This window comes from Vipera berus (genome assembly GCF_964194415.1).
Source record: "Vipera berus genome assembly, chromosome: Z".
Classification (NCBI taxonomy): domain Eukaryota; kingdom Metazoa; phylum Chordata; class Lepidosauria; order Squamata; family Viperidae; genus Vipera; species Vipera berus.
In genome coordinates, this window is record NC_138205.1 from 91,400,483 (window position 1) to 91,413,138 (window position 12,656).

The window sequence follows — 12,656 nt, forward strand, 5'->3', positions numbered from 1 at the left end:
GCGGCTGCCAGCTATTAAAGAAATAATTGTATAATGAAAGGTATGGCAATATTTATATTAATAAATGCAACAACATGACCCTCTAAACATGGAATTTCATAGAAAATGTGCTCTACGTGAGGCTGACCTTTAAAAATATCCAGAAGCTTTTGTCGGTTCAAAATTTGGCAGCCTGCACAATGTTGTTCAAGGAACAACACACATGTAATCTCTCTCTTATGGGAGCTGCACTGGTTGCCAGATACTGACTGTCATCTTTAAAGCCCTACAGTATATGGCTTGGGACCAGGTTATTTGAAGGACCATCCTTTCCCAGTTACCTCTACCCAACCCACCACAGTGGGGAAGCACAGTATATTATAGATATCTTTTCTTAAGGAGGTCCATCTAAACCTCCAAGAAGAAGGGACTTCCCTGTTGTGCCTCTTTCTCAGTGGAACATTATCCATGGAGATAAGATTGGCCCCTGACTTAATATTCTTTGAAAAGACTGTGAAAACATGGTTTTGCCAATAGATATAGGGGCTCAGAGTGATATGATATTATGTATTGCCCTGTTCACCGCCCTGAGTCCTTCGGGAGAAGGGCGGTATACAAATTAAATTAATAATAATAATAATAACAAGTGCTAGAAGGTAAATGTAATTTTTTTGCTGCACAGTATTTTCTCCTATTCAGAAATTTCCAAAATTCAGGAATATCTGTGATATTATAATCATTAACCTGTTTATTCTTATTATTGATTTGATAAGCTGCCCATCTCATCGAATTGACTGTGGATAATTCAAAACAGATAAAAACCAATAAAAACAAGTTAACCCCAATATGCAAACATATAAAAACAATCCATAATTAATTGGATTAAATTATGGTCAGCTGCAGAATCTATGCTTACATCAACACACCACTGTAAATGCACTGTAAATACTTTTAGCTTAACTAAGAACCTCACTGAAGAGATGCCATTTTCCTCTAATAGATACCATCTGAGGAAGCTGCATGTTTTATCCTGAAGTTTAAATATCAGTGGCCTCAGATTGTTCTCCATGCAGCTGACACAGCTCTTCTGAGTACATAAAATAAAGTTGGAGAGCTGAGTAGGCAGAACCATGAAAGTGAATTGAAGGCCATGTGGTAAAGAAATTTGCATTGCCCCCAGTTGGCCAGAAGATAGATAGTCATGTGATCAATATTGGAGAAGGATACAGGCAGTTTATAGAGAGGAACATAGCACTCACCAAAGTAGGAGAAATATTCCATGAAGAAACGTTAACTAAACCATTTACATCTCTTTATTATTTATTGATGGATTGATTAAATTTATTTTCTGCCACATAGTGGTTCAGGTGACTGAATCTTACAATGTGGTTCAGGTATCTTGAATCAAGATAACATGAACATTTAATAATTATAAAAATAAAATTACAAAAACATTAAAACAAATAAAAAACAAGGGTTTGGAGGGGATGCATGGGGGTGCCTTCTCTAATTGTGTACTAACCACCATGAGCCACAGTTTCTCCTTCAGAATCTCATACAAGCTGGCATAGCCAAGTTTTAAAGACTTTCCTGAAAGCTAAAAGAGAGAGGTGGATCTTATGTCTTGTGGCAAGATAAGAACCATGACAGAAAATGCTCTTCTTCTGGATCATACCAGCTGAAATTCCTTGGCTGATGGGATCCTGAATAGGTCTCTTCTGCCAGCATGAATGGGGTGGCCAATCCCAATGGAGAAAAAAGGTTCCACAGAAGTTCTGGACCTATGCTATCAAAGGTTTTAAATGTAACCAACTGATAGTTAAAAGACAGGAGGGAAGGAAGAGAATGCCCAATGGGAGAGGTGGGATTGTCTTTTAATTCTTTAATCACCTCCAGTGTGATACTCCCCTGTTAGGAACCCCAGCCATCTGGTAGAGCCAGGACTTCAGTCTTTATAGAAGTGTGGGAGCCAATCACTTCAAGGGGTAAGATGTTCCAAAGGGCAGGAAGGCCTGACAGTGTGCCTACAGTATGCCTCCTCTGCCAGCATGGGTGGGGCAGACCAGTTCCAGTGAGATAAGATTGTTCCTCAAGTAACCTTGACCCATGCCATGTAAGGAGTTTAAAGATAATAACAAACACCATGGATTGCATCCACAAGTAGAGTGGCAGCCAGTGCAACAGTGGTATTAAACCCTAGAACCCCCAAAACTGTCCATGCTGCTTCTACCACTTGTAGCTTCCGCATACGCTTGAAGAGTAATCTCATGTGCAGTGTGTTGCAATAATCCAATCAAAGCTGAGCAGGGCATGAGTGACTGAGTTCAGGACCTCAAATCAATATGTATCCTGCTAGTAGGAACATGTAAAGGGTATAAAAAACAAGGAAGATATACTGTATATACAAGATATTGTAACATATTGCAGACCACCGGAATATATTACAATGTAAGAATCTTCATAAATAAATGATTAGTAATTGATCTGAGATCAGAATTTCATGAATATGAAAAATAGATATGCTAGTTTAGGATAAGTCTTTTTAGGAGTTTTCTTTAGTTCACAGCCAAAATATACTGCAATTCAAATTTTTCAAAGAATAACAGCAACTATTATAATTTGTTCCAGTGCATCTGCAGCAAACTGATGATGTCAAAGCATTGACCTGTGGGCAGGGAAGTCATCACATAAATGCTGGCATTATGTGCTTGCCTCCTCATGTGTGATGCTAGTATCGATAGTTTATGACTGCTTTCTTAGCAAATGTTTGAAGTTACAGCTGTCCCCCCAAAAAGGGCACTTACCGCCTGGATTTGAAGTTCCAATTGTCAGGCTCCGTCTGGGATCATGTGATTGAACTTTGGCAACATAAACCACATTTATTTACAGCCGATTGTAGCATCCTGCAGTCACTTGATCACATTTTATGACAGTTTATGACACTTCCCGTTTTCTCAAAACCATACTCAGTTAATAATACTAACTAGCTAAGAAAAGCTGAAGCCCTGGATTTATCATTTTTATTTATCTATTTTAGACTATTTATTAAGTCAGTCTGTATTTTGTATAAAAAAGTATTTCCAGTAATTGACTTCTTTCTTCTACTGTGATAACTTACTGCAAGTCAGAGAAACAGAGACAAGATTGCATACAATACATTTCTGGTAGTTATTGTGAAAACTTAGTGCAAACAATATGGTGGAGAATCCAGAGAAAGGGACAAGAAGTGGCATGTGTGAATAACTGTAAAAGGATAAACACAGGAAGAATGGGTGGTAACATAGTCCAGAACAGAGAAAACCTAGTACTGAAGAAATGGGACCAGAGATATTTACTTGGCATTCTGATCAGCCATCTGTTATAGGGAAAGAGGGATAGGATGTAAGCAAGATATCATCAAGAAAGAAGGCAGGAAATCCCTTGGAAGCTCCTAATGTGGCCACTACTGATATTTCCCATAAGCAGTCATTTGCTAGTAATTTTTCCAGACCTTGTTATCTCTGATGAATAAGGATAAGCCAGGTACCAATGCCATTAAAATTTTTAGGTAGGAAGATTAAAAAGTATATGCATTCATATGCTAGTTTTAGAAAGGTGGGATTTTTGTATTTTTTTTGTTGTTGTTGCTAATGTTGTTCATTTGTTTGCTCTCATTTTGTTTTGCTTTCTCATCAAATTCCAGATACTCAAGTTTAAGAACTAAATGCATTAGATATTTTCACATTTCTAATCAATTTACTCAAAGAGAAAAAATGCTGAATAATTTTATGAATAATCATTTTTGCCTTTTTCATCTTCATTTGTAGTTGGTCACAATGGTCATCATGACCTTTATATTTTTAAAGAAGCAATCACTACAGTTTCAATATAAATTCCATGCCTGCATTATATTTTAAATCAAATAGTATAGCAATGACATAATGGCCACAAAAATGTGGGATAGAAATGTTCATTTAGTTTATAGATCTAATGATATAATGCTCCTTTAGGACCTTTTGGAATTCTCCTTTTGGAAGAAAAATTACTCCAACAAATTAATAATTTACTGCCAAATTTTGGCAATACGATCTTGGAGACACCATTAACTATATGCTGATTTTTCTTCCTTTACAGTTGTATATGTTAAAACTATACTACAAATTCTTGAAATTTATAACCTGGTTAAAAAAATAGATGGGGGTGGTGTATTCTTTTTTTTCTCTGTAGTATCATTCTCTCTAATTGATTTTATTACATTTGAATATAAGAGGTCACTTATCCTGAAAGAATAATTTGAGGCTTTGAAAAATATTTGAGAAAGAGTTTGTTGCAATCTGGTATTTGTCAAAATACAATTGATGAAAGATGTTTAGTAAAAATCCTACTTGTACAATCGTAAATTTGTAAAATTTCTCATTTTGTCTGCTAATAATGAACTGTCTTCAATTAGAATAGAATAATCTTAAAGCAGAGATTATCAACCTCATGCTCAGATATTTTGGCTTATAAAAGTCAATCGTCCTTTGCTACTGGCCTACCGTATTCATTTGGAGGATGAAAACATAAATAAAGAATATCTGGAGACAAATAAAGAATATCTAACATGACCCATGAAAATCCCTAATACAGCCCACACCATTCATGTTGAAGTCCAACAAATGAAAAACAGCAAGATGACATACTTGCTCAAAACTAGTTTGCTGACACAGACACCCCTTTTCATTTAAATCACTTCATATCATTACCAATAATATTGTAATTTTGATGAGCTATTGTTTGTCAATAAGATTATATAGATATAATGGTCTAATTCAGTACTATTTACATTTATGTCTTCAAATACTCTGCTTTGCATTTGTGTTGCAAAATAATAAGACTAGCACACAAGATTTGCTTTTATTACAATAATTGTTCTTTCAGACTGGAAAATCAATTTTGGTGACATGATTTCTCTCTTTGTTTCCCTTTTCCAAATGGGATGTGTCCGTGGGCCACATGTTCATTTCTGTAGTCACACTTATATGTGCATACTTAATTTTAAGTTCATATTTAGACAGTAATCCACAGATAATCTTTTGGAACCAAAAAGAATTTAAAAAATAATAATATTGCAAGTAAAGAGGCATTTTTTTTAAATTAGACTATTCTGTCTCATTAACTGAATGAGGGTTTTTTTTAGTTAAAAATAGAGCCACTCTATTCATTAGTGGAACAGATAATGCAATTCTATCTGTATTCCTATAAAAATTGCAACGTCTCTTGCGTTCATTGAACCAAGAGTTTTTCCAGTATTCCCAAGAAATCACATCATTCTATAGATAACCAAACTAAAAACTTTTAGTAGAGTCAGATGTGCAATATTTCTATAATATAGAAACACAATTTGTAACATATTGAAATATTATGGTACATTTGTTCATTTTTTGGCTTGTTTGTTTTGGCCATATAGATATTTTTTATAATCCTATAAATCTTGATGGTACTGTGCTTTTTCTATCTGTTATTAAAAAATATATGGCTTTTTCTGCAGCTTGCAAACTTATGACACTTGAAATGTAATTGTCATGGAATTTTCATCCAAAGAAAGAAGCTCATTTTTGAGGAAAAATGACCAAACTTTATTCAATGATCATTGGGTGCCTGCTTTGCAAGAAAGTAGGACCCTGAACATTAAAAAGGGAGAAATCTTTATAAAGTTTGAGGTTGAAGGGCAGGAAATCTGAAGCAGTTGATTCATGGGGACATTTTGAGCAAGTAAGATAAGTGTTTAAACCAGAGGAAAAAGTATTTCTAAAGTAAAGCTGTTAAGAATTCCATAGTTAAGATGATAAATGTTAAGACAAGTGTACACACTTGATTGTGATGGAATAGCTGTGGTTTCTCATCTCCTGCTTCCTAGATGATAAGATCAAAAGGCTATTTTGGCAACAGAACTGTACTGTGTTTGAGCTATGCATTATCTTGGGACTGGTCTTGTTTACATATAGAAATGGGGGTGGTACAAGGATAGCAGGGGGAAATGAGGAATTTGCAACCAGAGGTGGGGAGAGGGAGGAAAGAAGAAAAAAATTAAAAGGAGGGGGGAGTTGAGAGAAGAATTTGTAGCTTTATTTTATTATTATTATTTTCCATCAGATAATTATTGCAACTAATGTTTTATGTTTATAATAAAGAATCATATTATTACTTTACAATGGTCAGATATGGGAGATTTCATGCTATACCATACAATGAGCGTCTGTGCATTTGCGGAGCGGCAGAGGTAGAGGACCTGGCTCATATCCTATTTGACTGTTGTCTGTATAAGAGGGTGAGAGACAGGTATCTTGGTCTATATACCAAACGAATGACCCATTGGGATCCCCATATCAAAATAACTTACCTTATGTCTGGCCAGAACTTGAAAATAACATTCAACGTAGCACAGTATTTAAACAAAATGATCCGGTTAAGATCTGCATATGTGGGACTGATTGGGGTAAATTGTAAGGGCGACTCCAAAATATAATGTTATCATATTTTATCTATATCTTAAATTTGTATTTTATTACTATATCAACTTAAATTGTATTTTAATTCCATTTTAAATTGTATTTTATCAAATTCCATTTTGGATTGCTTTTATCAAGTTTTGGTGACGGTTTGTTGCTGGAACTTTGTACTTTGATATGGCCCAAGGGCTAATCAATAAAGTTGTTGTTGTTGCATATTATTACTTTATTTTTTTCTTAGAAGTAATGCACTATTGCAAATTTTGAACACCATCAGAAACAATAGTGCCAAATTCAGAGTAAAACATCTTAGGGCTTCTGGTTCTGTACCGTAGCACTCAGCCAAGAGATTGCAGAGCTCCACACCCCACGGCTAGTTTCGCCCTGCCAAGGGACCCTAAAAGGGTTTAAAGTCACCCCAGAGAGGTGACGAAGAAAGAGGGGCGCCCAGTTGATCACGGAATGACAGCAGTCATCCCGCTCGATCTAGGGGAAGCCCTCTAACCCAACAGGAGAAAGGCTTGCCACACCTCAGTGACCAGCCCAAGCTACTTGCAGCCGAAGTCCAAAGGCACCAATCAGAACAATGGTGAATAGTGTGCTTGAAACTGGGTGAGGAATTTGATATTCTCTCTCCTATTTTGTATCTGATTTCCTGGAAAAGATCCCCAAGAAGCAAAAATCCTCCCAAAGCGAGAAGGAAGGGAACTATACCCCACCCCTCCCATAGATGGAAGTGCCAAATTAAACTCTTATGGGGGAAAAATATATTGAAATGAGGTTAAAAATACTACAGTCTGGACAAATTTGAAAACTAAGAAAACTGTTAAAATTCCATAACTGAAAAAGTATTGATGAAATTATAAAATAATAACAACAACAATAATAATAATTCTTTGCTTTAAAAGTTCGAAAATGAACAGCTACTGACATCTAGTGGAGGATTAGAGAAAACTATAGCTGCATTGACTCAGAATTTGGCAAGATACCCAGAAATAGTAAAAAAAAAACAGCTGAAAACAAAGCATTGTGCTATCTAATAAAGAGAGAAACTATATATGTTTAGAAACTGCTGACCTTACTGCTAAGCTTGTAAGCCGCCCTGAGTCTTTGGAGAAGGGCGGGATATAAATGTAATAAAAATAAAAATAAATAAATAAAATACTTCTGGGAAAGATTGAGGGCAATAGAAGAGGGGGACGACAGAGAATGAGGTGGGTGGATGGAGTCACTGAAGCAGTAGGCGTGGTAGAGGTAGAGGTAGATGGTAGAGGACAGGAAGGCCTGGAGGAACATTGTCCATGGGGTCACGATGGGTTGGACACGACTTCGCAACTAACAACAACAACAACAAGCTGCATTTTTAAGTTTAAGAACTGTTTGCGGAGAAAGAAAAACCTTGGGTTTTGGCTAATCTTCTAAAGGGAGCATTACTGGAAAGCTTTCAGGTGGTTAAACACTATGAACAGAAATCTTGGCTGGCTGATAATCATAAGATCCCTGAACAGAAGTACTTTTACAAAACACTGTTTTCAATGGTGCTTTGATAATTGGAAACATATTGGATTACAAAAGTCATATATAAAGATAAGAACTACATAAGATTTGGTTGTTTGAATTTTAAGATGGGCTGGTTTGATAAAGCTAATTAAGAAGACTACTTAGAGGAGGAAGACAAAATGGATGTTGTATATCTACCTAAAAGTGACAAAGCCACACCCAACACCTCCTCCTGAAGACCCCAGTGTGGAACATCAGAGATCTGCAGGAATAATGACTCAAGACAAAGCAAATACATTCCAGGGGGGGGGAATGCAATGCTGCAACAGATTCAAATGACAATTATCTTAAATCATGATGAGATTAAAAACAACTTTGATAACATAAATGAACATATCTCTAACCTAAACTCACAAACAACACTCAAAAAATGATGATAAAGAATGAACAAATAAATCAGATAATAGAATACAAATCAGAGGAAAATGACTTAAATATGAAAGCTACAAATGAAGAGAATTACACCCTAATTCAAACAAAAGAAAATCCTCAAAAGTTTGCTACAACAAAGGAAATAAAAAAGATGTTTTATCTTCCAGGACTTCAAAACAAACTTGAGAACAAAAAAGAAGACTTAATAAAATGGATTAAAGAGCTGTCAGGAGAATCATTAAAGCATGGAAGACAAAAAACAAATATTCTACTTAATTTGTCTTTTTTATCCCCAACAATATCTACAAAAATAAAAGATAAATTTATTGATTTGGAAAGTGACCTGGCAAAAGATTAGAATTAGATTTAAAACATGTGATTCAACTTACCAGATGGAATACTATATGACTAAACACCTGTTTGAATATGGTTAAAAATATAAATTTTGGATATAAAGAGGTCCTACAGTAAGATTGCTAGATAGTGTATTATATGATTAAATATTTGTTTGAACATGGTTAAAAGAATAGACAAAGCTTGACAGTCCCCCCTACCCCTCCCCTGTCCCTCCCTCCTTACCCCTCCCCCCCTCCCCACCCACCCCCCGACTTCCCAGAGCTGAGTACGGTATAAAAAACAAAGAAAGAATCATAAACAACCATATGCTAACAACCATAGACTCTAAAATCTATCACTCTCTAGCTCACATAGGATAACTACAAACACTATTAATATAGAATATATAAAAAAACAGAAAAAAAAAGAAAAGGAAGACTTATTCAAATACTACATGAAACTTCTTAGTCCCATATTTGTTCAATCCATTCCTCTTAACAGTTTAATAGCCTCCTTAGACTTCACAACCTCTAAATTCAAAATCAAAGCCTTTTCTTTTTCCTTTATTTCATTCTCCAATTCTTCCCTCCAAGCTTCCACAGCACATCTATGTTTATTGTTCATATATATCAACACCCCTCTCAAATAGGCCTTGCTAGCATCCCAAACCATATCCATAGAGGTGCCCTTATTCATATAAATTTCAAAAAAAAAACCCTTCATCCGCTGTTTACATTCTTCCACATTTCTCTGGTTTCTAAACAAATTCTCATTTACGCGCCACGAGCGCCTATCTCTATTCTCCTTATAAATCTCTAGCCAAACTGGGCTATGATCAGAAATAGTTCTTGCACATATCTTCACCTTCTTAATCCTTAAAAAAAAAGTCATTAGTCAACAAAATAAAATCGATCCTGAAAAAAGATTGATGTCTGTCAGAAAAAAAAAGTATAATCCTTTTCATGCGAATATCTTTCACGCCAAATATCTCGCAGTTCCAAGTCATCCTTCATTTCAAAATAGGATTTAGACAGTCTAGCATGACTTGGGCCGCGCTTAAAAGCTCCAGCCTTGTCCATCTGTACATCCAAAACACCATTCCAATCCCCCATAAAAATAAAAATTTTATAATCCAACTAGGTAAACTTTGTATGAAATAAACTAAAAAAGTCAACTAGTTGTTGATTAGGAGCATATAATCCAACTAAAAGCATCTTTTGCTTAAATAGGACTATCTTTTTTAGGCCGTGCTCCTCCCACTACTTGGCTGTAAATACATTTTAGAAATTCCATAGACTTCTGCTGATCTTATTCTTTTATTTTTTATTTTTGATCGTTTTAAAGCAGCACGCGTCTCCCTCTGCTCTCTAGAATCATCCAAAGAAGTTGTAGCTTGATCTCCTCCAGCACCATTCTCCTCTGTCTGTCCATCTTCAGCCTCTTGGTGTTCTCCTTCTCCAAATCCCTTTGCAGCTTCCAAAAGTGATAGTGGGGTTGCTTTTAAAACGTTATTGTAAAAATCACGCGCCTGCATCACAGTAGCCAAACGGTACCTTTTACCTTCATGCATCACCATCAACCCAACTGGAATCTCCCATCTGAACCTTATATCTCGTTGCTTGAGCTCTTGCACTACAAATGTAAAATCCTTCCTTCTCCTTAAAATCTTTGGAGGAATTTCTTTTAGAACCAAAACTTCTTGATCAGCAATCACGACTTTAGTACCATAAGCAGCTTGAATAACTTCGTCTCTAATTTCCCTCTTTGCAAAATAAACCACCACATCTCTAGGTAGCTTTCTCTGTCTGGCAATCCATGAATTCACACGAAACACTTTATCCATGCCTCCCTTTATTTCAGATGCTGGCTGCCTCAATACTACTTCCAAAGCCTCAGAAATCAGCTGCTTTAGATCTTCCTTAATATTCTCTTTTAAACCTCTGATTCTAACAGCGTACTGCATCTGGTAATATTGAGCAAGACTCAATTCTTTGTCCATTTTGTCTCTTAAATCTTCATTTTCCAGTACTTTTGCTTCTAATATGGCATTTTTTTGAGTCAAGATAAAATGTATGATAAAACTTTTCAATAAAAAAAAAGAATAGACAAAGCTTGGACATAACGGGGGCCTGATAGTAAGAGGGATAAGATATATAAATATTATAATATTTTTATAATACATGTAATGTAAAAATATTGAGACAGTGTATTTGAATGAAAAGTTTAGATATTCAAAGGTAATGAATTTTGAGAAAATTATGATTGATAAGAGTGGTTTCAATACTGAGGGAAAATTAAGCTTAAATAAGAACCTTGAAAACAGGACATATAATGATTCAATAAGATGACTTCTATAAATCCAATTGAAACATAAGCTGATTAGAAAAGATGTTATATGTTGATGTTATTGTTATATGTATAAATAATAGAGAAATGTTTATACCCAACTATGTATGTATTAGAAGTATTACGAATTATATTTGTTTAATGTAGATAAAGGGAGAATATTACTGGAAGAAGAGAGGATCAAGGAAATATATTATCAATTAACATGTTGATTAATTATAGAAATTAATTATTATTGATTGTTTTTAAATATATGAACCCAGACAACACATTGTTCACTAAGCACTAAAGATTGTTATTGTAAAAATTAATAAAATATATTTTAAAAAAGAGTAAAACATTTTAAATAATCCTTAATAAGCTTTTGTTTGGTGTAGCATTGTAATAAACAAATCTCTTTCACTAATAAAAAAAAAGGTAAAGGTTCCCCCGCACATGCGTGCTAGTCGTTTCCGACTCTAGGGGCCGGTGCTCATCTCCGTTTCAAAGCCGAAGAGCCAGCGCTTGTCCGAGGACGTCTCCGTGGTCATGTGGCCGGCATGACTAGACGCCAAAGGCGCACGGAACGCTGTTACCTTCCCACCATAGTGGTCCCTATTTTTCTACTTGCATTTTTACGTGCTTTCGAACTGCTAGGTTGGCAGAAGCTGGGACGAGTAACAGGCGCTCACTCTGTTACGCGGCACTCGGGATTCGACCCGCCAAACTGCCGACCTTCTGATCGACAAGCTCAGCGTCTTAACCCACTGAGCCACCGCGTCCCCTTTCACTAATATCTGCTAATAAAAAAAATAGTGATCATTATATTTTGCATTCTTGACCCTTTTTCCACGCACTCCCTTTCATTGCTAATGAAAGTTATTTAAGTATATAGGATACCTCCTATAGATGTGAAACACATTTTTGTCTTTGTCCACACTCTATGCGATTTGAGAAAAGAGGTTTCAAGTGTGCTTAATCTGTATGATGTAAATCAACAAACCCTAATCCGTTTGTATACTTTGAATTCCAGATACGGACCCACGTGTATTAGAAAAACAAGAATTACAACAACCCACATACGTTGCTCTCAGTTACATTAATAGGTAAGCTATCCTGTGTATAAATGGAAATATCTGTACATTTTTATAAAGTCTGCTTAAAGGACTTCTTGTAATACATTTCAAATGGGAGAGGAATACCAACAATTTTACTAAGGTCTATAATTCTGGAGTTGCATAAATGTAGCTTCTTCCAAACATAACCCGTCAGATGTTTTGGCTAGCATAATTACTTTCAAATTTGGAAGGGGGGGGAAGGTTGTGGATTTTTTAAAAAAACTAGTAGATAAAATAGGTCTGTCGAGTTTAGTAGAATATAGTGGTTTTGTTTCTAATTCAGAAAAAAAATGCAGTATTTTGGCAGGGAATTTTGACAAAAGGATTAGAAATGGCTTTCATGGCCTACAAATAAGGGTCCATCAATTCCACGATTATATAGCTTTTTTGTATTAATAAAAATTAATATTAATTAAGTAATTAGACCTGGGTGTCCTGGAGGGAGGGGATCAAAAAATCACTATGGTCACCACAACATTAAAATAAGTTATAGGGT

General features: G+C 35.5%; 1 protein-coding gene across 5 annotated transcripts in view; it reads left to right on the forward strand.

Moving 5' to 3' along the window:
• The window catches only part of JAZF1 (JAZF zinc finger 1), a 141,992-nt gene that overhangs the window by 80,696 nt on the left and 48,640 nt on the right, over nt 1–12,656 (forward strand). For all 5 annotated transcript variants that reach the window (XR_014028472.1, XR_014028473.1, XR_014028474.1 and 2 more), the window contains exon 2: nt 12,076–12,148. Coding sequence is in view for 2 of the 5 variants with exons in the window: in XM_081343769.1 (XP_081199895.1) it covers nt 12,076–12,148 (73 nt within the window). In the remaining 3 variants the exon portion in view is untranslated. The remainder of the gene's footprint in view (nt 1–12,075; nt 12,149–12,656) is intronic.